General features: G+C 41.8%; 1 protein-coding gene across 2 annotated transcripts in view; it reads left to right on the top strand.

Moving 5' to 3' along the window:
* The first annotated feature begins 3,171 nt into the window (after positions 1-3,171).
* XKR4 (XK related 4) overlaps positions 3,172-26,402 on the top strand; it is a 433,474-nt gene continuing 410,243 nt past the window's right edge. For both annotated transcript variants that reach the window (XR_004919870.2, XM_036100276.2), the window contains exon 1: positions 3,172-4,460. Coding sequence is in view for 1 of the 2 variants with exons in the window: in XM_036100276.2 (XP_035956169.1) it covers positions 3,640-4,460 (821 nt within the window). In the remaining variant the exon portion in view is untranslated. The remainder of the gene's footprint in view (positions 4,461-26,402) is intronic.

Here is a 26,402-nt window from a genome sequence, read left to right as displayed (position 1 = left end):
CAGTGGAAGTGAACCTCTGAGATAAAATGGAAGACAAGATCATCGAAGGAGAGATTACAGTTCTGATAGACCAGGAAACCTTACCAAAAACCAACTGATTCTGATGCAGGTGGTCCAAGGACAGCGTTTTGAGGAAATCTCATTTTAGGGAGAGTGAACAAACTGAACATAAAATTTTTGAGTTAGACAAGAAAACATGAGGGGGTGGAAGAAACAAGAAGAATATTAACAGATTTGAATCTGTGTTCGAATGGGCTGGACACAGTGTCAGTTTACCTGTATCATTTAATTTATTCCTGGCCACCACTGTGGATACTAGAGACTGTTGTCATCCCTATTTTACAAATGATGAACATGAGAGCCAGGTAGGTTAAATAACACGCCCAAGGACACCTCTGTCTGAGTCTGAACTCTGAGTGCTTAACCATTATGTCCCTCTTCCTTGACAGGTGCAGTGATTATGACAGAGCAGGTGATATTAAAATCCACATCCTGAGATGTGAATAATAGACTTATGGGATTAGAGACTCTTGAGAACAATATTGTATACAAAGCCCAGAATACGCATTATCTCATCTAATCCTCCTATTAATCTTGTGTATTAAGCAATTTGCCCAGATCCTGGGGCCAGTAAGTAGGAGAGCCTGGATGTGAATGCTCATCCTCTGATCTCCTACTTGAACACTCCTCCTACCATCACTTTCCAGCGATGGTTTAGACAGAAACTTTAAAGAGTCTAGACAGTTTTGAATAAATGTATTATTAAGGAAACCATTACTAGTTATTTCTTTTTTAGAACCTAACAGGATAAGTCTAATTCCTATGTTTCCATGGGAACATAGTTAGTACAGAATGTGGCATTCTTCCTGTTGTGGAATGTTCTTTCTATAAATTCATGCATTCATTCAACTATAATTTATTGAGCAAATAGTCTGTGCAGGTGCTGTGCTAGGTGCACAGTTACTGGGGGAATAAGAAATATCCCTGCTCTAAAGGAACCTTCAGTCAGCTCCAGGCCTTTAGAACCTCAGATATTCTGCAGGGCCTTTTCACACCTGGCACATTTTTAAGGCACTGCATTTGACCTAGAATACACTCCATCCCCTAGGACCCGGTCACCTAAGAGATCATACCTCTCCCCAATGGTTTGGTACACAGCGAGATCAGCTGTAGTGCCCTGGAGATGAAATCTTAGATTTGGACCCTGGGCAAATAGTACCAGAGTGCTATTCTAAAAGGAATTTTCTTACTCCAAGAGGACCCAAGTTTAAAGCTAGTTTTAAAAATACACCCTTTGCCTGGCATTCTAACTGGCTCAGTGGTACTGCACTGACCTTTATTCATCACTTGGCTATGACTTTTGCTCGAAATACTGGATCTGTCCATGCCACGTCATGTTTATGGGCTCTATGGCCCGACACCCTCCTGCCACACAGTCAGGAAAAGCCAAGTAAGGCAGCACCCAGGGCACCAATCTGTAAGAATGAAGGAGGACGCATCCAGGGGTGGCGAAGAATTACACTTTGTTCAGGTTGGTGCTAAAACAGCAGCTTTAGCACCAGATATCTGGGGTGGCTATTTCTACATGCAGAAATTCTTGTGCAGTTCTACTTCATGATGCTACTAATTAAGAATGGCACATACACTGGTTCAAACTGAGCCTGTGTCTACAACAGGGAAGGAGGGGAAGGTGTTATGTTTTGCCTCCAGATTTAGAAGACCACAACTGGTGTTCCTAATGGCAGTGTAACACGTGTTGCCTCACTTCCCTCTGGTCTTAAAACATGTGAGTCACAGTGTAATTAAAGAATTACACCCTCCGTCTCTTACACTGCAAAAGTTAAGTGAGACAAATCAGACTAAATTTTCTTGTTGAAAAAAAAAAATGAGGATCCTCTTTAATACCCATCACCAGGCTAACCCATCCCCCCATGGGTATTAAAGAGGGCACGTACTGAATGGAGCACTGGGTGTTAAACGCAAACAATGAATCTAGGAACACTATATCAAAAACTAATGATGTAATGTATGGTGATTAACATAACATAATAAAAAAAAAGAAAGAAAAAAAGGATCCTATATGTATTGGGTTTTTAAGAATTTTTTCAAGCACCCAAGTATCCTATATCCTCTTTATATCTAATTTGGTGAACCACTTCGATCACGGATTTAATTTATTCGAGTCGTTTCTGGAGTTGTGGGACCACACATCAAGTCCGTAACTCCTGTAGCTTTAAGAGAAGGTAATTCTTGTTTTGGAGTAGGGGAGGTGGCGCCAGCTCGCGGCTCCGCCGCTCCCCACCCGCCGGCCGGTACTCAGTTTCCCGCTGTTGTCGGCCCCGCCCAGCAGCCCCGCGGCGCTCCGAGCCGCTGCCTGGGGTGCTGCGTTTTCCACCCGCGGGAACGAAGAGACGGTCGAAGGCAGCCTCCGGGCCTGCCGCTCCCCGTGGCTCCGCTGCTTCCCGCCGCTGAGAGCGCGTGGGGCGTGCTGACCGGGCGGCGTGGACCTGGACCACGGAGGGCGGCCGGGCCGCCTCCTCACCTCCGGGAACCGGGCGCTCCCGCTCACCCGAGAACTCCGGCTCGTTCCTTCCCCCGAGGGCACGGGCTGGGGCTCCCCGCGGACCCGCCCACTCTGCGCAGCACTCTGGGCTAGCGGTTCTGCGCTCCGCTCGGTGCCTTTGCGGGCCCTGCACGCCCTCTCCCTCCCCAACTCTTCCAAGGCCGGGCACACCCACTGCCGCTGCCAGCGTTCGGGGCCCAGGCGTCCGAGTTAAACCCCGTTTCCCAACCGTCGCCAGCTCTAGCCCTTCTCCAGGTACCCGCAGATCAGAACGGAATACAAAGAGGCCTGCGCTCCCTCTGTCCTCGCCACCGCCACACCCGCCCGTTCCCACTCTTCGACCTCCGCGAGGGCTGGACGCCGGGACCCCTCCTCTCTGCGCCCTCCTGCCCCTCCCCCTGTGTCATTAAAATCCACCCAGCTTTCCCCGAAATCCCGTGGGCTGGGGCCCTCGACCGTCCCCCTCCGGCCTCTCGGCCGCCGCTCTCGGCCCCCGGGACCGGCCGGCCGCCCACCCCCACTGCAGCCTCGCGTCTTGGTCCCGGCCCCTCCTCCGGGGCCCTCCTCCTCTCTCGCCCCTCCCGAGCCGGGGTGGGAGCGGCGGCAGCTGGAAGAGAAGGGATGAGGTCATCCTCTCCCTCGGAGTCAGCTGGTGGAGGAGAGGAAGCGGGAGGAGGGAGCGCGCGCGAGGGGAGGAGAGGAATGTGCAGGTCCGAGGAGCGCCGCGGCGGCCGCTGCTGCTCCTGCTGCTGGCGGCGGCGGCAGCTCGGGCGGCAGCCGCGGGGCTGGGACGGCGAGGAGCGCGGGCGGCTGGCAGGGGCGCGCGCGGGGCGCTGCGAGCAGCTTGGCTCCGCGCAGGCAGCCAGGCGGCGCTCCTGCCGGCCCCAGGCGCGCCGCTAGCCCGGCCCAGCGCCCAGCCCGGCGGGCGGCGGCGGGCGAGCCGGCGCAGGAGCGGGAGGAGGGGGAGCCGCGCCGCCAGGGAGGGAAGCCGGGGCGAGGCGAGGAGGTGGCGGGAGGAGGAGACAGCGGGGAAAGGTGTCAGATAAAGGAGGGCTCTCCTCCGGTTTGGAGGCATCATGGCCGCTAAGTCAGACGGGAGGCTGAAAATGAAGAAGAGCAGCGACGTGGCGTTCACCCCGCTGCAGAACTCGGACCACTCGGGCTCGGTGCAGGGATTGGCTCCGGGCTTGCCGTCGGGGTCGGGAGCCGAGGACGAGGAGGCGGCCGGGGGCGGCTGCTGCCCGGACGGCGGCGGCTGCTCGCGCTGCTGCTGCTGCTGCGCCGGGAGCGGCGGCTCGGGCGGCGGCTCCGGGGGCTTGGGCGGCCCGGGCGGCGGCGTTGGCGGCCCGGGCGGCAGCGGGGCGGGCTCGGCGGCGCTGTGCCTGCGCCTGGGCAGGGAGCAGCGGCGCTACTCGCTGTGGGACTGCCTCTGGATCCTGGCCGCCGTGGCCGTGTACTTCGCGGACGTGGGCACGGACATCTGGCTCGCCGTGGACTACTACTTGCGCGGCCAGCGCTGGTGGTTCGGGCTCACGCTCTTCTTCGTGGTGCTCGGCTCGCTCTCGGTGCAAGTGTTCAGCTTCCGCTGGTTTGTTCACGATTTCAGCACCGAGGACAGCGCCACGACCACAGCCGCCTCCAGCTGCCCGCAGCCTGGAGCCGATTGCAAGACGGTGGCCAGCAGTGGGTCTGCAGCCGCGGAAGGCGAGGCTCGTCCTTCCACGCCGCAAAGGCAAGCATCCAACGCCAGTAAGAGCAACATCGCCGCCACCAACAGCGGTAGCAACAGTAGCGGGGCCACCCGGGCCAGCGGCAAACACAGGTCTGCGTCCTGCTCCTTCTGCATCTGGCTCCTGCAGTCACTCATCCACATCTTGCAGCTCGGGCAAATCTGGAGGTACCGTATCAGGGGTGGGGAAGAGGGAGATCTGCTGCTGCTACTACATCATCGCTGCTTTGCTTTTGCACGGAAATTGTTTAGGGTTGCTCTGGTAGTAACCCTAGGCACACTCTTTCAGTTTTTTTCTTCTTTTTCTTAAACTGGGCTTTGCATTTTTAAGATTTGTGATCACAACCTAGGGTGGGAGGGAAGTGAGAAACAAGGGACGGGCAGCAAAGTGGTTTTGATCAACCTATCCCTTCTGTGTTCCCACTCTGCTTCACTAGCTTCTCTATGTTTATATGCTACCCCCTCCCCATTTTTAGTGATATTGTCTCAGTGAGTAGGAGAGGATTCCTGTCACATCTTCTAAAAATCCTTTTTTATTATGTTCAGTTCAAAGGTGTATATTGCAATTTGGATGGCTTCTTTTGTTCCCTGTTGCTAATTCTAGTTATATGGGAATTCTTACTGCTGTGAAGTACCCACCTTGTAATTCTCACTGTTGGAGATGGCTTGTCTTTTTCTCGGAGAATACCTATACCTATATCTCTATCTATAATCTGTATTTATATCTATCTCCAAATATGAGTAAGTACACTTTATGGGGCCCTGACTTACTTTTATGATGCACTTTCTGATTATCTTGCACTATCCCCCTATTCGGAATTCCCACACAACTGAAAACCCTTCGAAAAGGGGTAGTGCGTCTTGTAAACTTTAATCGTACTTGGCATCTTCATTGGTTGCTCTGCTGCTTGTCATCTGATCTACCAAGTCTTTTTACACAGATATCACTTCCACTTAGAAACTGGAACACAAGGCTAAACTCGCTGGGCAGAGGGAGCTGTCATTTGAGCAGTAACTGCCTAGATTTAGGAATATATTGAAACAGGTTGCTCAGAAATAGGTTCCTCCAACTTGTATGTGTTTTTAATAGCTTTTTGAAGCAATATTTTACACCTACAAAAATTCTTTGTATTGAAGCCCTTAGATGTTAACTTTCCAGAGCTTTTTGGGTTTCCAATGACTTAATAAATGTGTAGTTTAAGTAAAATGAGAAAACTTCCTAATAAGTGCACCAATGTGGGGCTATATGCTGCTAGGCTGGTGTCCAATTCAATTTCATTTGTAGTTACCTTTGTGATAAAGAACATTAGAAATCATTAACTCTGCTGAGGTATCCCATGTGGAAATGACTCAGAGAATTTGTGGAATGGAATTAAATACTTATTTTATTTGTGGTGAACAGTAGTGTTTTTCTTGAGAAGAGCAAATGTGGTTATTTTGCAACCTTTCCTGGGACCACTGCTTTGTAAAGCAGGGTAAACATTGCCATAGACAGTGACCTTTCAAACTGTGGAACTTTTTTTTCAAACAGATACTTTCTGGAAAAGGGGTATATGATATGCAGTCAGACAAGTTGATGTTGGAAACCTCTATGTTTTGGACTCAAAGGACTTTGAAATACCAGTTAAATGTGATAGCTGTTATGTTCCATGAATGACTATTATGAAGACTTACAGCTTGATGCCCTTATTCAAGTTTGAGGAAGAACTCAAATGTTTATGTTAATTACTGAAATTGTTTAGTGGCTAGGTGCATATGATTAGTAGTTTTAATCTGATAATGTGGAAAATGAAGCTTAACATTCCATTTGTTAACTTTTGCAAACTTTATGCAGGATTTGGAAATCACTTATTTTTAATCACCTTTAAAATGTCTACATTTATGTAAATAATGCAAACACTTCTCAATATATTAACTTAAGAACTATCCATTGATACTTTCTGAACAATATCATATCAAATTCTGTGAACTGAAAAAATAATTTTAATTATCGTTTTATTTACTAGACCTTCTAAACCGAGCATTTTCCCAGTGGAAAAATGACATTTAGTTATCTCAGGACAGTTGCATGCAGAAGGAAAAGCACAGGCTGTCCGACAAATGCATTAACCAACCCAACCCTTGGAGAAACTGTGGTCACACATGACCCCTCTTTGTCAAGTATTTCTACAATGTTTTCCTTAGAGGTTTTGAAGCTTTTCCTGCTAATGCATGGTTGTCTGGGAGGAAGTATTGTTGAAAGTATTTTCAGATACTTGTATATTTTCAGAATAATGTGCTCCATATGTAAGTCTGAATTATCTAACTGTTCTTGGGCTCTAGTTAAGATATTTGGAGGCTAGTGGGGTAACTTGGTGGAAGTATGATCTAAGACTCAGCCTCACTTTCTCTTTATGAAGTATGTTTAAACAAATGAACAAACAAACTTTAGCCTAATGTAGGACATGGGAAAGGGATCAGAAAGTTCATGGAATTCAGTTGCATTCTGAATTGTTTCAGCTTCTCCGAGTGTGGAATATTGGAATGGAACTTTGCATAGCAGATGCATCTTTGAGATAATAAGCTGGTGAAATGCAGTTCATCTCAGATTATTGTATCAGACTGTTATCTTAGATCATTAGGATGCCTTAAATTAGGAGCATCCCTCTGCTTCTTCTAGCTTTTCTTTTCCATGCACTATACACAAATGTTGCAGAAACACCAAGGTAATGATTGGTTCAAAGCTCAGAGGTCATTATTCATGTTTTAACATGCTACTTTTTAAGATCAATAAAATAGATTTTAGCTAGGTTGGTAACTTTTCCTTGTATTCCCATGAAATTCTAGTTATTTTAGGTAAGGGCAAGATTCTAAAAGCTTTCGGTAGATACAAGCCTTTGAAATAACATCAAAGTGTTTGCTTGTTCAGAAATAGCTATTTGAAACATTTTGGGCAAGATTTGAATGTATTTATACACTTATTACGAATGCAACTGCTGAAATCAATGATACATATTCATTTTAATTAAAGTTTACTAATGGGAAATTAATGGCAGCTTTTAAGGTCACAGGAGTTGATTCTGAGAAAGAGCCATTTGAAATAATGAAGTGAACTTTCGCTACCATGTGAAAAGAGCAATTATGACTTTAAAGGAAATGTGCCTGCAAATTAATAAGTACTTTTTTTTTCTTGTTCATTTCATATGATTCCAGAAGTTACTAAGAGGGCAGTTCAGCCAGGGGGAATCACAAATGCCCCATCAGAACAATTTTTAGTTTTCACACTGATGATCAATTATATCTAGACGCTTTCTTCCTTCAGAATTTATGACTCACTCTTAAAATTCTACCTTAATTTTTCCTGTGTATGTATGATATGTACATATTTGGTTGTCTTCTAAATGCAAGTAGGCATATTGCAAACAATAAGTCAGTGAGTCAGTGGATGGTAGAATAGAGAGTACTTTTACTGTTTTACTATTTTGGTTTTTGTTTCTGAATATCTATCATGAGAGTCTCATGGAGAAGACCTGGTGAACGAACATTTCTGCTTTTCTCATGCTTGATAGTCCACAAGGTCTAACATGTGTTCCCTATTCAAATAAATTGGAAAATGGCAGGTTAAATGGAGTTAAACAACTCTCTCTCCAGCAGGACTTCTCAGAGCCTTTAATAAGCTAGTGTGCAGTTATCAATAACTTTTTAAGGGTAACTTATTCAATACTCTTGTGATGATGTGGCACCCAGGGCACTTTGAGAAACATTGTTCGAAGTCATTCTTAAACCTGGCCAAACAAGAACAATAATAATAGCAATTTTATATGGCACTTAAAAAATTTATAAATGTTTTTATACTCTTTATCTCATCTAAGCTTTACAGTAACCCAAGAGAAAATCATTAGTATCTCTATATATGAGAAAACTGGCTCAGGGAGGTTCATTAACTGGCACAAAATTCCCTGCCTATTATGTGATACAGCTAGGAGTCAAAGCCAGGCCCACCTTACCCTAAAGTTTGTGCTCTTTCTGGATCATTTAGCTTATCTCCAACTGCCAACTTGGATAATAATGACAACAATGTCTGAAAAAGACACTTTACCTTCACCAAGCGTGACAAAGTGGGAGAGGGAGCTGCCGTTTTGATGGGATAGGAGGTCTGTCCAGTAACACACCAATAGTCAACTGGCAGAATGAGGACTGGGCCTCAGCTTGTCTGACTCTTAAGGCCAGTGCTCCTCTTACTACACCATGTGGACATGCTGAGCTTGTTGCATTAAATTCCAGCTGAGTAACATGGTCTTGCGGTGGCATTAATGATTAAATGGTGGAATGTATGTGAACATGTAGAAAGTGCTTTGCAAATGATAAAGAGGTTCTAGAGATCAAGAATGGGTAGGGAAATAGCATCTAGGTTTGACTTCGACTACTGAAAAAATACTTTATTGATTTGGAGTTAGTTCTGAACTCTGGTAAAGGTCAGGCGGGATCGATGGTCACTTTCCTGTATATTTGTGTTCTCTCTACTGCATATTAATTAATTTATTCATTCAACATATAGTTGCCTACTCTATGCAAGGCACTGTGTTAGTTACTAACTACCCCAAGATGGATAAAATACACATCATCTTTCAGGGATTCTACTGTCTGGTGAGGAAGAGGAAAAGTAAACAGACAATTTCAATATAAGGAAATAAGTGCTATGATAGAAATAAGAAACCCAGACCATCTTAGTGATTCAGGTGAAATCCTGGAGAGGGGATGTTTGAGTGAAGGTTTGAATGGTAAGAAAATCTGCTGTCTGAATAAAGTAGGGCATTGGCCTCAGAGCCTTTAACTTGGATATAACTTTGTGTAAAGGAACAGGGGTGGGCGGGGCAAGAAGGAACAAGGCCAGATAAGTGTATGCTTGGAATAGGGAGTGAGAGATAGTAGCTAGAGATGAGGAGGGAGAATTCATTGGGTCTACAAAGAAAGGGATATAGATTTTATTCTGAAAGCATGGAGGAATCCTTGAAGGATTATGAGGGCCAGGGAGGGGAGAAGGGATTGTTAACAAAGTGTTCAAACATTGTTTCATCCAAAGGAATGGGACAAAGTTGAGTTTCAGAGAACAAGCCATCAATTCCTCTCCGATTCAGTGATGTCTTTTCCATTTATTAAAATTCGTTGATTTTAAAGGGATTGAGTTTAGATGTAATTGGGGTATATCAATAGGCCCAACAAGGTGGGGTAGTGATTTTTCAGAAAAACAGATTGGTTGAAATTTTTCATTGATTTACACTAAAGTAAAATAATTTTATTTTCTTCTACTTTTTGAAGAGATTTTCCTTAGGATACCGTGGTCTTCAGCTTATTGAAATTTAGGTTTCCTGGTCCTTAGAAATTTGTTTTTTCTATTTCTATTAACACTTTTCAATTTTCAGAGGACTTCCATGTCTTTCCTATTTGATCCTCTTTGAAGATTTTTGAGGTAGCACTTCCATTTTGCCAATGTGGAAATTGAGACAGAGAATGTTCAGTGTTTTTCTCTTTAAGTCATAGAGTTCTGCACCGATTCTAGGCTAGAATTCAATATTGATGCGGGAGGAGAAAAACAACATGAGAGATGGTTGATGAGATTAGGGATCATTAGGTAGAAGGGAAGGCTGAGAAGTTCAGTGCTGTCTGGTAAGTACTGAAGGGTTGTAATGAGGAGGAGGCATAGGACTTTTGTGTAGGGCCTCTAGGACAAGATGCAGAGGAGTTACAGGAGAGATTTTGAATCAATGTAAGGATGCATTTTTTAACTAGTCAAAGGCATCCAAAGATCAACAATAATTCCTTAGAAGCAGTGAGTTCCCCACTGTTGGAGGGTCTAAGCATAGTTTCAAAAACTGTAGGCAGAGTTGCAGCAGAAAAAACTTTTAAGTATCACGCAGAAGGTTGAACTAAAAGATCATCTTCTGGCATTGAGATTTTATGACAGTTGCCATCATTATATGCTGCTCCAAACATAGTGGACTAATCTTTGCTTTTTCATGGATGAAAGAAGTAGGAGTTTGCTTGAAACCCGGCAGTTATGTTACTTTGAAATCTATTCATTGGTTTATGAACCTGGTGTCTTCACTGGGGAATCACAAATCTATGTAACATCCTTGAGTGCTGGGCTTGGTATTTAAATCTCTGAGTTACCTAACAGATATAAATCCACACAAAACCAGACAGTCCTCTGTGCATTTACTGGGGATTCTGTATGAGTTGGAATAATTTATGCATAAATCTGTGTGGTCGATGTACCTATTTCAATATCTTTGCAATAACTAGTGCAAAAGTTGTATTTTTTCCTTTCACTTGAACTATATCCTGTTTACTTCACAAGGGTGAAAAAAAAATGTTATGCTTGTTACATTCTGATGGACTTTCAGACTTCCTTCATAGAGCAGTTAAAAGTAGTATCTATACAAATGGATGCTATCGTTTTTGAAAAATATCCACAAATCCTTGGGTCAGTAGATTTGAAGGTCTTTGCTCAGTCACTTACAAAAAACTCCTTAATGTTTGAATATCCAAGTACACAACTTGCTATTAAACATGTTCTGTATTTTACAGTTCAGATGAAATTGTCTAGCTATGATATTAAATAGCTCCAATCACTGAGTAACAGGTAAACAGGATGATTCCCCTTTATATGGACTCACTGGCTAATCCAGTGACTTGTTTTAGAATTTGAATGGTGCACTAACTAAGCCTATGGAAGCAAGACTTAGGGATTAGAACTGGATTTAATTGTATTTATATTCTTATGCGTTATCAAATATAAGGTGCAGTGTGCTGCTAGTCATGAGAAAGTGCTTATCAGGTATAATTTTATAAAATAGTTGTAATGTGTTGGTGGATGTCAGGAAAAGAACAAATTCTCTTGAATGATATTGCCTAATTCTTACCACCACCAAGTGACTTCCTTCCAGCTATATGCTGGTGTCACTGGTAATTGATGGCATGGCCAGTCAGGAGGCAAGACCACAGGCAAGTCCTTGTGAAGTTATTCTAGTAGTTGTGGAAATTACATGAATAAGAATACATGCTCAGTGAATAAGTGAATATTTACTGACCTGTGAACGAAGCCCAGGCATTATTCTCTCTTCTTTATGAGAAAGGGGCTGAACTTGTTGCTTGTTTGTTTGCTTCTTGAGTTTCTAAGGGTGCAGTGAATCAGAAAGGGTGTTGTAATCTAGAAAAGATACCACCCATTGCCCCAGCTCTTTTTTTTTTTTTTTAGATCACTAGAATTAGGGAAGTGGGGCCAAATTTCACAAAGTACTAGTTCTTTTTTGAGAAAGGTACACCCAGAACCCCAGCTTGACATTCCTGTTCTTGCTGATAGAAAAGTCAGCCTGGGAAAGCTTTGGGATAGATCTTTTTCACTTAATTCTTACCTACACTTGACTGTCTGAGAATATATTTATGTATGGGACGATTTCTGTATTTCTGGTGCTTCTATTTGTCTATGCAAAGCAAGTTTGTAGCTTCTGCTATTACTACTACTACTCCCATCAATACCATAATTCTTATCACCATAAAACAGTAATTACATGTCTTGTATACATGTAGAGCTAATATAGATTGCTGATTGCAAAAGAAACTAAAGAAGGATTAAAATGGAAATAAGCCAGTCTGGAAATTTTCTAGAGGCAATGATCTGAATGACAGCATTAGATCTTTCCCAACCCTAAGATGATGGGTCAATATTAGAACCATCAGTGATGGTTTTTCTTTACAAAGGCAGCTGTCCTTTGGGGAAGTGGACTATGTGAGGAGTTAGAAGAGATGAATTAGCTGCTTGGTAGCTCAGACCCCAGACAGGTCATCTAAGTTCTCTGTTACCTGTGTCAGCATGATGACACAGCGCAGCTCTTGGGTTCCGACAAAGTTTACATATTCTTTTGGTTTCCCCCTTCTGAGTCTCAATTTTCCATTTGACCAATGATATGATTGGTCAAAAAATAACATTCAAGGTTCTTTCCAGGTCCAAAATGCTGGTTTTGCTCTTATTATAAATTCTATTTGCCCAGTCCCCAGAATATGTGCACCACAGAGTCTCTACATGTTCTTCTAAAGCCATTATTATAGCATTTCTCTGGTTACGTAAGTCAAAGGGCATCTACAAGGGACTTGCCAGAGTTGATAACATTAGTGTCTAAGGTCTAGGAACCGGTATGATTTCATACACGAAGAGAGAATCTTAAGCTTATTTGTGTAATGTAACTTATTTTGTGTCATTTCTGAATTTTAGTTATAATCAAATAACACCATATTCACAAAAACCCATATCTAAGCATTTGAAACTGATGTGGAAAGTGTTCCCTTATTACTAATTCTAAGATATCTACCATGTAGACCTGGGAAGCCAAAATTACCATTTCCATTTCATGTAGTGAGGTATGCACAGCTGGGGTGCTATGATTAGCAAATAAGAACAATGCTTCACGGGCTTAAAAAGAGCTATCCATTATGTCAATGAGAAGGCTGTTGTCAGAGCTAGGTTTGCTTTAAAATTAAAAGCCTGTCCTGGGTTACACTGTCACTGATTTAGTGTGCTAGAAATTGAATTTAAGCTCTATACAGAGACTTGTCTCCAGGTCTGTACTCATTAAGGGATAGGGATATGTTACTCTCTGCTAGAACCAGAAAGCAGTGCATTAACCTTTCCTGGATAAGACTTGCCTGGATCTCTAGGATGTTAGACATCTGTCATGAAGCTGAACAATTTTCAACCCCATGACGACATTTAAGATATTTTTTTAAAAAAATTAAGCATCTATTTTAAAGTGATCTGAAGTATGTCAAACTATTTTTTCATCTTCATGATTCATAAGTAGGCTGTTTGAATCAGTTCTACTTCTTTTGTTTAATTTATGCACATGCCCTGTTTTCCTGTCAGGGGAATCCTTTTATATAAACAGAGCAGTGGGCAGTGTGTGGGGTAGGTGAGGATTAGTCAAATAGAAAATCATGCATATATAGAAAAAGTAGGATCTACAGTGAATACGAGTCTAAAAAGACTTAGGATGACTTTGACTTGGCTTCCCATCAAGTACACCGTATTTAAGAAGGACAAAGTCACCTTTCTGAACCACCAATCTGAGAGATTTCATCCATGTAAAAAGCAGCTGGACTTCTTTCTGAAGCTCGGATAATAGACATGAATAAAGATATAGGAATTCTTTACTTTTCAGGTCTTTTTTCAGTAGCAGAGAGTCAATAATCAAAACAAAGGTAGCCCTTATAGCAGGAACCATAGCAAAATGGTCCTTCATTACTTGCATCTTTGGTTTATGGCCTAGTCACTGTATCAATGTAACAGTAACAATGAAGAAATGATCCTTCAGCAAAGCAGGGGAAAGGATTTGTAAAGGTTTCTTTATTTTGGTAGATTGGCAGCTCATTAATTAATTTCCTACTTTACAAAAGTAAAATTGATGACAATTATTTTTTTAAATGTAGGTCAATTCCAGAAGACTCTCCGAAGAGATTTGCAGTACTTGGATCTGTTTTTTTAATATAAATTAGGAAGTATGTCCCATAGGGTTTCATATTTCCAGGGGATGTGCTATTAAGAGTAGTAGTCACAGATGTCCTATAGGAATTTTGTTGATTTGGCGATGGTTGGGTTTGAAACACTGAGTTCTACCCAGGAACAGGTAATGTGACACTATTCTAAGGAGGGCATAAATAATATCTTTCTTCATACTTTTGAAAAGTAGTAAATAGTTATGGTTATTTAAGGGCATAATATCTACCTACTTTAAGATAAGGTTGGAATCATGAAGCACCTGGGTGGCTCACTCAGTTGAGCATCCCACTGTTGGTTTCAGCTCAGGTCATGATCTCAGGGTCGTGAGATTGAGCCCCACGTCTGGCTCTGCACTGGGTGTGGAACCTGCTTGAGATTCTCTCTCTCCCTCTGCCCCCACTCCCAAAGAAAGAAAGAAAGAAAGGTTGGACTCAAATGAGTAAGGGAGGAAACCTGAAGTTTCTGTCAAGGAAGCATGACCAAATACCCTGGAAACTCACTGAGTTCCATTCTCTGATGGGCTCATAGAGAGATGAAAGTATTGTTGTTAAGGCATGCACTTATTAGCCTGGGGGAGAAAAATTTGGCCATGAGAGAAGGACATGAGAGAAATGAACAAAAACAGAGAATTTTGTTCCAAAATCAGAGGGTCAAATTTCAATCCTTGGTAGTGTGAATGGGAAAATTGTACTGACATCCATTATAAAACTCATCACAGCAAAGCTGAAAGTGAGGCTTCACTAACCAGACCAAGATTCCATTAGATGAGTTGGTTCTAGGAACAAAGGGGCAAAACTTCAGTTGTGAAAATGCTCAGGTTTAGGTCAACTTGATATTGAGGGCACCAGTGGGGTCAGTAGTCTGGAGGTGTTTGACCTGAGAGTCCTGTGTTAATACACAGATCAGAAGTAGGGAAGAAGTGGCCATCACAAATGGTAACATAATAAAAACCTGGGAATCCAAGTGAGGGCCAGGAACAAACTTGCTAATAATAGTAAAGGTAAGTGAGAATCTGAAATCAAGGGTATCATGAAAGCAAACTGTAACACTGTGCTTCACAATATAAAACTAAAGGGAAATTTGCTTCATTTATGTTCTCATTATATAATTTCTCCCTGGTCAGATATTGAGAGTAAGGCCTGAGCCTGGAGGTCTACTTCTGATCCCAGGGAGGGGAGGGCGAAGAGCTGGGATCGCAGGTAGGTTCTCACTCAGTCACCGTTGATATGTGCAAATTCATTAACAGTCCACCGACTAAATCATGACTTGGTCACTGTAATCGGTTGCTGAGAATAGAATGACAAAAATAAGTGACCACTGATAACCTTTTAATCATGGATTCCACAAACATCTGCTTCAGATCATTGTAAGGAACATGTACGAAAAAGAATATGCTCTCCAAAGGTTTACTGTCTAGGAGAGGAGGCATGTCACGCTCACACCCCAACTCTGTCTGTGACGTTGTGCTAAGAGTGGAGCTATTGGCTTGCAACTCAAGGTGTAGGATCTGCAGCCTGCAGCATCCGCATCTCTCAAAGGTGTCTCAGGGATGCAGAATCTCAGGCTCGCCTCGACCTACTGAATCATGACCTACGGTTGAACAAGATCCCCTGGGGATTAGTACACACATTGAAGTTTGAGAAGCAGAGGGAGAGCAATTCCTTTCAACAACTGAAATGGTCAGGGAAGGTTACTCAGCTGAATATTAATGGAAACTATGGTTGATCCAGATGTTTTCACCCAAGTCAGCTCACCAGCTATGAAAGCAAGTGCTGGTGCTTAGAAATGGTGACAGTGGGATCTCCTTATAGACAATGCTGTAAGTGAAGATACGAAATCTTCCATCGACAAAGAAAGTAAAAAGTTTTAATAAAATCTTTATTAAAAATCCATTACAGTTTTGCTGTTCACAACTGATCTCTAGGAAATTAATTCAGCACATTGATCACCCACCTCTCACAGCTTTATGGGTTTTTTTTTTTTTAAGATTTATATATTTATTTGAGAGAGAGAGAGTACACACACATAGGGGGAGGGGCAGAGGGAGAGAATCTTCCAGCAGACTCCCTGCTGAGCACGGAGCCCATCAGGGGACTGGATCTCACAACCCATGAGATTGTGACCTGAGCGAAAACCAAGAATTGGATGCTTAACTGGCTGAGCCACCCAGGTGCCCCTCACAGTTTTATATATTCTCAGGCCTATGACATTCGATCCTTGGGATGGAGTGGATGAGGTGTGGTGAGAGAGGGAAACAGACAGACACTAAGGGAAGCACTGGATTCAGAGTAAGCAGACAGAGGAGAGAGAGACAGAAGTGGGAGGCAGGGGGGCAGTTCCGGCCAAGACATAATGATTGCTGACTTTGCTCAGAGAAATGGAGCCGGGCTGCTTGTGGTATTCCTTTCTATTCATAAGTTTCTGAAAAAGCAGCAACCGTGAGGGTGAGCAAAGGACATCACCCTCACTGGGTGTCAGGACTGTGGAGATGGAAGTCAGGTTCTGGGCATCTCTCACCCCCAGCTTTTAGTCCGATAGATCAAGCAGCCTCTGTAGCTGCAAGGGGAAGGAGGACCTATAGGAGGAATAGAAGAACATGGAACTAGGCTTCCGAGACTGCAAGACTAGGCCCCAGCTGGGAATGAGCAGGGTATTTTTATAAAATGATATGGAAAGATTTCTGATGACCAACCCGTTCCATGTAGTTCAGCTCCTCCCAGTGACCCCAAGACCCCCAGGGCAGGCTATGTCATGGGAAGATTTCATGCTTTATTATTTGTCATCCTAAGTGAGAAATAGAACAGTCAACATTGTGACAAAATATGTCAGCATCTGCATTGTAGAATAAGAAGATAATGAGAATGTTGCCTTATCAAATGTATATTCGCGTTAAGGTATTACTAGTTTCCTTAGTTCACATTCAACAAAATAAAAAAAGGATGACCTTCCCAGAAATGCTCCTTTTCAAAGTAATAGTTTTCTAATTTCCCTTTTGTACAACAGCTGGTTGCTATGCTATCACTTATGTTGCTAGGGCTCCTTCCCCCATCTATGTGCTAGAATGTGATTGTTTCCATCAGTGTTTTTAAGTGTTTCCATGGAGAGTAACTAAGTTAATTTTTCTGGGTCTGTGCTACCAGTAGGTATGGTCACCCTGCCAGGCTCTAGACCCGCATGGCTTTTCAATATGGTAGCTGTGAGCTGCACGTGGCTATTGAATAATTGAAATGTGGCTATTCCCCATTGATGTTCGTCGTAAGTGTCAAATACCCTGGGGATTTTGAGGACTTAGTGTGGAAAAAAATAAAAGGGATGATAAACATCTCACTAATAATATCCATATTGATTATATGTTGTTGAACTGATAACATTTTGGGTATATTGGGTTAAATAAAATATATTGTTAAAATTAATTTCACCTGTTGCTTTTTATACTTTATAAATGTGACCACCAGAAAATTAAAATAATGTGCGTGGCTTGCATTGTATTTCTGTTGGGCAGAACTGCTCTAGGTAATGTTCAGAGCTCAATTCCTGAGAAGTAAGAAGAAAATCCTAAGTGAAATATCTCCAAATACTAAGAAAAGAATTTACTAGAAGTTACCAGAGAAAGAGCAGTGGGTTGTTTCACTGGGGAAGCAGGTGACTTAATGGATTTTACAAATAAGATTACCTGCTGGTAAAAACTGACTCTTTGGGAGATAAAACCCCTAATGTGAATAAAGCCCATTGTCTTCCCTGCTTTCTGCTTTGCTTAAGGCCTAGTGACATGCTGTGCTTATTTAGTGGTTTAATAAATAGTATTTGATCATGACAATAAAGACTAAATCTTTGTTAAGTGCTGTTGCAGCTTGCCAAGCACATTGGCTCATATTAAACCATCCAATCTTCTCTTCAGCCTCTCAAGGTGGGTATTATTATTGTTCTCATTTGAAAATGAACTCACTGGGGTTCAGAGGAGGTAGGAGACTGGCCCAAGTGCACACAGCTGCTAACTAGCAAACATCAGCTCTCACAATCATGACTTCAGCTTTCAAATCTTGTGCTTTTTCCGTTATATCTTACTGCTCTTCGATTAATCCAAGAGAATCACTGGGAGGAGTATTTCCTGCCCTCTCAGACTGGCAACTGTGCTGAAACCTGCAATGGGTTCAGTTTTACCATGTCACCCATGGAGATTAGTTAAGACCAGTTTTGTGATTTTGCTCTGACTACCAGGAAAGGGAGAGACATACCTGAGGAGAGAGGTCAGATTTGATTCTTGACTTCTCAACTATAAAATGGTGGGTGTGAGCTACATTAGATAATTTCTGAAGTCCCTTTCAGCTCTATAATTCTGTGAAACCTGGTACCTATGTGGAGCTTATCAACTCTTTTTTATATACCTTATTGAATACTCAGTGGGAACTAATATTCATGCTTTATTGACCTGGGCTAGGTTTCTGATAAACAACTCCTGAGGTTGATATTTCACACCAAACTTCAAAAACAGAGACTATGGATCAACTTTATCCATAACGTGTCACTTTCATTTGATAACCTACTAGTAAAATACATGTTCTTTCCATTGGGAAATTCATGACACTAAAGAATACTAAGTAGGCTCCAGCCCCATGTGAATAGTATGTAATTAACCTGTATTTATATCCTCATTTTGCACGCAGTCATGCTTTGCATATACCAGCATTCTCCTCCACATATGTTCATGAATTATGAATTCAGCTACAGGCATGCAAGGCAGAACCCCTCTGGTCAGTCACATCTCTTTCTCTGAGACCAGTGAGATTTACATCTATGTGACACGACTTCAAATTGAACTCCTAAGACCTATCTCAGAGGACCAACTCTATAAAAAGTCTAGCATATGCAAGTGCTAGAAAATTCATTCTCTAATGCACACAATTCAGAATTTTTAGAATCAGACAGAACTAGTTTTTATAAAGGCAATTCCAAATGCTTATTTCTAAAAACCAAAAACAAAAAACTCCCCTATTTAAAAGATGCACCCCCTCCTCCCCCCAAGTAGATATGATTTACTTTGGAAGGGCTTGCCAACTGCAGTCTGGTCCTTTTTATAGTTTTTTGGGGGGGTCGGGGGAACGAAGGTGCTTTGGGGATGTGTGTGTGTGTCATTCAGTGAAAAATATGCAGTATTGTTTTTCTTTTTAGTTCAATGGTATCTTTGCAAAATGTAATTTTTTCCAGAGAGACAGAGCAATTTCCAAATTTTTTTTAATGTTCATGACATTAAATGGATTCTGACTTACTGTATCTTTTATCCCAAGTAATATGTTCTAAGAAACATATATATCTACATCATGGTTATTTTTCTCCTGATTTTTTCTGTGTTCATACCTGATCATGTGATTATGTAGGTTAGGACATGCTGGAAAGGGCAGAAATAATTTAATAAAACTCAGATGGTCTGGAGTAAAAATGCCTTCATTCGTTTAATAAATATTTGTCAAACGTTCACTGGGTGCAGGCTCTGTGCCCACCAAGATTCGTGAAAGGCACTCCCTGACTTAAAGGATTTCACTGTCCTGCAATAGAGTCTTTCATTTATAATTGTTTATACCTCAAAGGGTGATACGTCATCAACAATGGCAGGAATAGAATTGTTTGGGGAATGAAGATGGAGGACCTCTTTCCAGAAGCTTTCACATGGGAGTAGCAATTGAGTAAGACCTAAGAGAGTTTCAAGAAGAATGAAAAAAAGGGACAAAGATATTTCATGATGTGTTCTGTAAAGGGCTGAAATAAGAGGTGTGAGCGAAAGACTGTCAACAGATGAGTTTCGAGTTTCGGGCCAAACTAACGTGTTTTCCTGAGAAATCTGGACTTGATTCTGTTGGGGAGTGGAAGCTCAGGGGAACACAGTCAGGGATGTATTTCCAAACAGTTACCTTTTATAAAATAGCGTTAAGTTTTGGAAATATTGGAGAAGGAGGTCTCCTGCACTCTTCAGAGGCAGGGAAAAGATATGAATGAGGGTAGACTTGAAACATATTCGGAACTTGAAAATGCTCTATAATGAGGGAATGCAATGAAAGCACTTAAGTGGGCTTGGACAGTTCTCACTGAAGATTCTGGTAGTACTGGTAAGAACTCTATTTAATGAGCTATTGGAAAAGGCATAAACATAAACAGAGTTTGGAGCATGTTAAATAAAGATGCTCTGTAAATGCAGACTGGGCAATTAAAAAAGATTTACCAGAGAAAAGCTAAATACAGTATAGTGGATAATTAATGGGCCTTTGACAACTCAGTAATAAGTACCCTGAACTTTTAAAATAGTGCATTAACATCTGTGCATGTCGGAAGGATGGTTTGCATTTACAATCAACACCAGTTAGCTGGGAAATTTCCCCACAGAAGTTAATTAGGGATTCCCAGTACAGGAGCCTGCTGGTTAACCTCCTGAGCCAAAGGTGACCCACCGCTATTCATTCATGACTTTTTATTGAGCCTAGAAGGAGTTTGGTTATAAATTCCCCTCTCCTTTTCCTCAGCTCCCTTAGCTCTAGACACTATTTTAGCTTTTAGTAGGATTTACCTCTCTTAGTTTAGGAAATAAACTTCTGTTCTCTTTGTAGGTAGGGAAAATCCAACCTGGAAAAGGCCTCTGTAGGTGAGGGAGCATCCGCTGAATGGACTGGGCCATTCATTCTTCATTAAGATATGGTGAACACTCCACCTTTGGTTCTTAGCTCAATGAAGATTCCTCAGAGGAAGGTACTTTTGAGACCCAACCAACTTCTTTTATTTCGGTATATCTTAACACATTTAAGCAATTTTTTAACTTTAATTTTTTAGTTAATAGACTTTTTTTTTTTTTTTTTTTTTTTTTTTTACAAGCATCTTTGGGTTTACAGAAAAATTGAGTGGGCAGTACAGAGTTCTCAGGTATTTCCCCTCACCTCCATTTTTCCTGACACTGACATCATATATTAATATGGTACATCTGATACAATTTGTGGGCCAATACTAATACATTATCATTAGCTAAAGTCTATACTTTACATTAGAGTTTACCCTTTATCTAGTAAATTCTATAGGTTTTGACAAATATATAATGGCATCTATCCACCATTAGAGTATGATACAGAATAGTTTCACTGTCCTAAAAATCCCCTGTGCTCCACCTATTCATCCCTGCCTACACCCAGCCCCTGGCAACCACTGATCTTTTTACTCTATCCTTGGTCTTGCCTTTTCCAGAATGTCCTGTATTTAGAATCGTGTAGTACGTTGCCTTTTCAGATTGGCTTCTTTCACTTACAATATGCATTTAGGGTTCTTCCCTATGTTTCTGTGACTTGATGGCTTGTTTCTTTCCAGCATTGAGTAATACTGAAGTGTGTAGATGTACCACAATTATTTATTCACCTACCAAAGGACATCTTGGTTGCTTCCGAGTTTTGACAATTATGAATAAAGCTGCTATAGACATTTGTGTGCAGGTTTTGTGTAGTTGTGTTTTCACCTCATTTGGGTAAATACCAAGGAGCGCAATTGCTGGGTGTCATGGGAAGAGTGTGTTTAGTTTTATAAGAAATTGCCAGGGGCGCCTGGGTGGTTCAGTTGTTAAGCGTCTTCCTTCGGTCAGGTCATGATCCCAGGGTCCTGTGATTGAGCCCCACATCGGACTCCCTGCTCCTTGGGAAGCCTGCTTCTCCCTCTCTCACTCCTGCTGCTTGTGTTCCCTCTCTCGCTGTGTCTCTCTCTGTCAAATAGATGAATAAAATCTTAAAAAAAAAAAGAAATTGCCAAACCGTTTTCTAAGTGGTTGTATCATTTTACATTCCTACGCTTAACAACATTGGAGTACCTACCATGTGCTAAATGCCTCTCATGTAAGGGTACAAAGTGAGTGAGCCAGGACACAAAATGTTATTCTAGAAAGAGTTAAGATACCATGCACTTGTCCAGGTTATAGATAAACTAAAATGTTGGGGTGGTTTACTGATTAAGATCTCTGCTTTATAGTATGCAACACATAATGATTCTTAAATGAAAAATGGGTAATATAACAAAAATTTAAATTATAGTAAAATACTACAGTTAATCCAAGGATGCACTTAAACTAGTTTTATAAAATTATTCTGACTAGACATAGAGATATTGGGTTCTGGTACCAACTCTCTGGTTTCACAGGGATGAAAGAAAAACTGTTGGAACAACACTAGTTTTTGTTTTTGTTTTTTTTTAACGTACCCTTAGGATCAGTGGTTTTCATGGATTTAAAAACTTGCTCAGTAATTATTTCTTGAAAACTGTAACTGTGAGGTAAATGCTTTCTGTTTTTCAGGAAAAAAATGCACAGTACACACACACACACACACACACACACACACACCCCTTCTGAAATACTTGGGGAGTTCTGCCCAAGACTTGAACAATTACCCTGGGGTAGCTGCAGCTGATTCACTTACCCCTGCTCAGTTTGCCTTTTGCCTCCAATGGACTTGAATGGAAATTGTACACAAATGAATGGTGAAAAATTGTTCTCTCTACCTTTTAAAAGGCCTTGTCAGGATCTTTATTTGAATAGTGAGAGTACTGGCTAAGATTGAGCGAAATTATTTTTGTAATTCTTTTTTATATTTTTATTTACGTTTTTTGGAAATTCTTTAAAGCAGATAATAAATTGAAATTTTTGTTCTCCTTTGTTCAACTAAAGGAGCAAATAAGATCAACATGTTAATCCTATTTAGCCTAAATTATATAATCAGATAATTTTCTTTTTTTCCTCTGTCCTATGTAAAAACAACCTGGATATCAGTGTCAAATGTCTTTGCCTTATGCAGAAATATTCATTTCAATACGGGTTCTTAAACTTGTCTCCATATCTCCACCTTTTTGGGTTTTAAAATTGTATACAAATTTTGTGAAACTGAAAATGTTACATGATATGTAAAGACAATTCTAGCAAGACTATCTGGCTGGAAAGGACACTAAAACTTTACTAAGCTCGTTAAACAGCATCAGTTGTTCTATCTGCTGAGACCTCTTAGCTTTGAAAAGAATTGAGATGTTTGCTTCTCTGTCTCAAGTATAAATGTAAGCCTGTTGATTAGAATGGGATAATTTGTGAGTGGGCAGTGTGTGGGCACTTATTTATTATTTATTTATTTATTTTTTTGTAATTAACAGAGAAATGCTGAAGAATCACTTTTTCCTGTGCTTGAAAGGAAGAACAAAGTTTCAATCTGATAATAGACATGAAAGCTCTGAAATCTACTGAATTAGGAATAAGAAGATACAAAAACAATAGAAAAAGAAATGGGGTTCACATGAACTCTAGTCTAAATGCTGTGACTTACAGCAAAGTGCTGTCTTTCTTTCCTTCTGCATAAGAAATAATTAAACCTGCAGTCCTCCCCTGAGACTTTCCTGTGGTCACATGGGGGCCTCCTAGGGAAGTGAGAGCAAGATGAACTGGAAGGATGGCAGAGGCCAGGAGAGGCAGGTTGTGGATCAGGTGTGTGTAAAAACGCCTCATGAACTCACTTGGGCTCGATATTTATATATTGGCTCACGCTTCGTGATCTCTCTGGCTGTTGGTTTGCAACCCTCTGGAGCTTCCCAGGTGAAATTAAGAATTGGTCCCTGGAACATGAGGAGCAGGGAGAGATGGGAAAAAAGAGGCAGACCACGCCAGATAGGCCGGATAGGTCGGTGGCAGTTTTTATGAGCAGAGGAAACTTGCATATGCGAGGCTTGTCTTGTGGCTGCTGCAAGATAAGTGGGTCCCTGCACCCCTGCTGCCAAATCTTAAAAGGTTACGTAGAGGCCTTAACCAGATTCAGTTAAGTACACTGTGAAGGCGTTCTCAACACCACATCATTATGTCAAGGCTATGTCCTTGGAGCAGCCTCTGGGAGCCAGAAAGTCAGGCAGAACCCACATTGCAGGGAAAAGGGGCGGGAGTCTTGTCTGGGTCCAGCTCACAGGTCACTGGGCGGTCACGTTTTTTCCATGACCTTCCCCAATGCTTGCTTATTTCAGACTATAGTTATTCCAAGATTGATGCTTGGTTTTATCAACCTCACACTAGTTTCATTTGTAAATTCTGGCCCTTTCTGGAACGTGCACTTTGTGAGAGCAGAACCTGATTTGTTCTCTGCAGCATCCTCAGTGTATAGTATGGTGCCTGGCACATTGTCATTTAATGTATATTTATTGATTTAATGAATAAAATGAAAATCAGCAGATTCTTAGAGGATTTTATTTTTATTCCAATGAAAGACAGGTATACTCCTTATTTGTATATGTTCTATTTTACTTGTGAATCTAATCCATGGATTAAAAAAGTATAAGATGCCCAAGATATCCCCTTTTGGCATGCCTGGTGCCCCCCCTAGTGACTTTTGCAGTTGACGTCAGGCCAGTGGATGGAAGGATGGGATTTCTGCAGAGTCAGGATTGACTTTGACCCCTGACTGTAGGCACCAGGACCCGAAAGCCTCCGGGCTATAAAGACACTGCATGGTTAAGTTTGCCTGTGGGTTCTCTTTGAAAACTTCTGAGGAATGGCTACCTATTGAGAAACTGTGTGTCTTCCATCCCAGGCCCAGGATGAGACTGGCCCTTAAAAAAGTAGAAGCTTGGGTCCTGCTGGTTATGCTGCCCCTTCCAGAAAACAGCCTCAGAAACTTGTCTGTCTTTGCATAATAGGTTCCTGCAGTGTGTGTCCCACGGGGGGAGATCTCCTGGGGCTTCCTAGTGACAGCCACGGTTTAGGACTCCAGGTGGTCCCATTCTTAATTTGTCTTGTGGAGTAGGAGGGAACAAGAGATACAATTTGCACCATTTCCTTAGACCCTAGCCTACATTTTACACTTGGCAATTCTGATTGAACAAAAACAAATGGCAAGAGTAATCATAATATCACATCATTTTTACCTGCTTGCCTGTCACCGTAAAGTCCATTTATTTATAGCAATCCCTCGGAGTCTACTTGTTTTTGCCACTCTCTGGAAAATCAGATGAATTCTCGTGTTTTATTTGTGCCCCATCTTCCCTCCCCCTCTCTCTCTCCAGTCTCCCCAGTACTATCCATCCTAACTTGCAGATGGTTCCCAAATGCTTCCCCTGACTTACTCCTGCCCAGCTTGCAAGACTGGGTCTACTTCCCCACAATGACCACAAGGCTTTCTCCAAATGTGATCACTTCTCCAGTGCTCCTTGGTTATGTACTTGCTGTCATTGCCTGTTCCATCTCTGTCCCACCTCCTTAGCATTTCTTATGAAGTGAGCACAAGCTACGTCTGCCTTCCTTTTCCCCAGCCTCTCTTTCCTATAGAGCACACTGCATCCCTCCCCAGGGCAGGGCAAAGGTGCGCCAAGCGGCGCTCCTCCAGACTTGCTTTCAGTTTGGTTCTGAACCCCAAGGCAGCTGCCTGACTTAAAGCCCACTGCTGTTAATGACATTGGCAGTGTAGTAGTGGCCATGATATGGTGTCTCCTTGTTCTAGTTTGGTTTAGCTTTTATCTTTTTCAAAGCATTCTCACAAACTTTTAAAGCTAAATGTATTTTTGGAAAGATTTTATTTATTTGAGAGAGAGAGAATGAGCGAGATAGAGAGCATGAGCAGGGGGAGGGGCAGAGGGAGAAGGAGAAGCAGACCCCCTGCTGAGCAGGGAGCCCAACGGAGGGAGGGGAGGCTCCATCCCAGGACCCAGAGATCATGACCTGAGCTCAAGGCAGATGCTTAACCAACTGAGCCACCCAGGCACCCCCTAAACTGAGTGTATTTTTATGACAATTTCTTCTATCACATCAGAGTAAGTGTTGAAACTCTTTAGAAGACTTTTCAGCATCTGGATAACGTGGAGATTAAACTGTGGTTTTACTGTTTTCAGAGACATAGACACTATCCAACTTCTTTTCATTATCCTTATTTTTAACTAGAAAGCTACATTGAAGTTTCCAAATATAATACAAAATCACCATCATTTTCTTCAATAATAATTAATCTGTCCATGCTTGAAATTTACAGTCAAGAATGCATTAGAAACACTTAATAAGGTCCTCCTGAATGTTCGGCAGCCATTCCTGACAACACCTAGCTCTCTGCTAATCCCATGAAGATACTTTTCACTCAACAATTATAAGTCTTAGCATGAAGCTTTTTTTTTTTTTTAGCATGAAGCCATTTTTCTGGAAAATGGTGTTGATGGGAGAAATAAGTACACTCAATATCATCCAATAAAGAAATCCAATTTAACAGGTGTTTTTCAGATGGTCACAGATTGTGTGTGGAAAGCATAAGAAATACTATTTGCCTACCAATATTAACTTGCTGGTTTTCATATCTTTACAAGTATATCGGTATACCCAGTAATATGGTGAAATATCCTCACACACACACACACACACACACACACACACACAGAGGCCAAACGTGTCAAAATACATATGACACACTGGGTAAATATCTTTGCAACACATATTACATATTACTGACAGAGGGCTATTTCTCCTAACATAAAAATTCTCGTCAATCAATAAGAAGAAATGGGCCACTAACCACTTAAAACTGGACAAAGAACATGTGTAGATGGTTCACAGA

Source organism: Halichoerus grypus, chromosome 5, assembly GCF_964656455.1.
Source record: "Halichoerus grypus chromosome 5, mHalGry1.hap1.1, whole genome shotgun sequence".
In the NCBI taxonomy this organism is placed as follows: domain Eukaryota; kingdom Metazoa; phylum Chordata; class Mammalia; order Carnivora; family Phocidae; genus Halichoerus; species Halichoerus grypus.
Note: the sequence above shows the minus strand (reverse complement) of the source record. Positions and strands in the feature narration are given on the sequence as shown.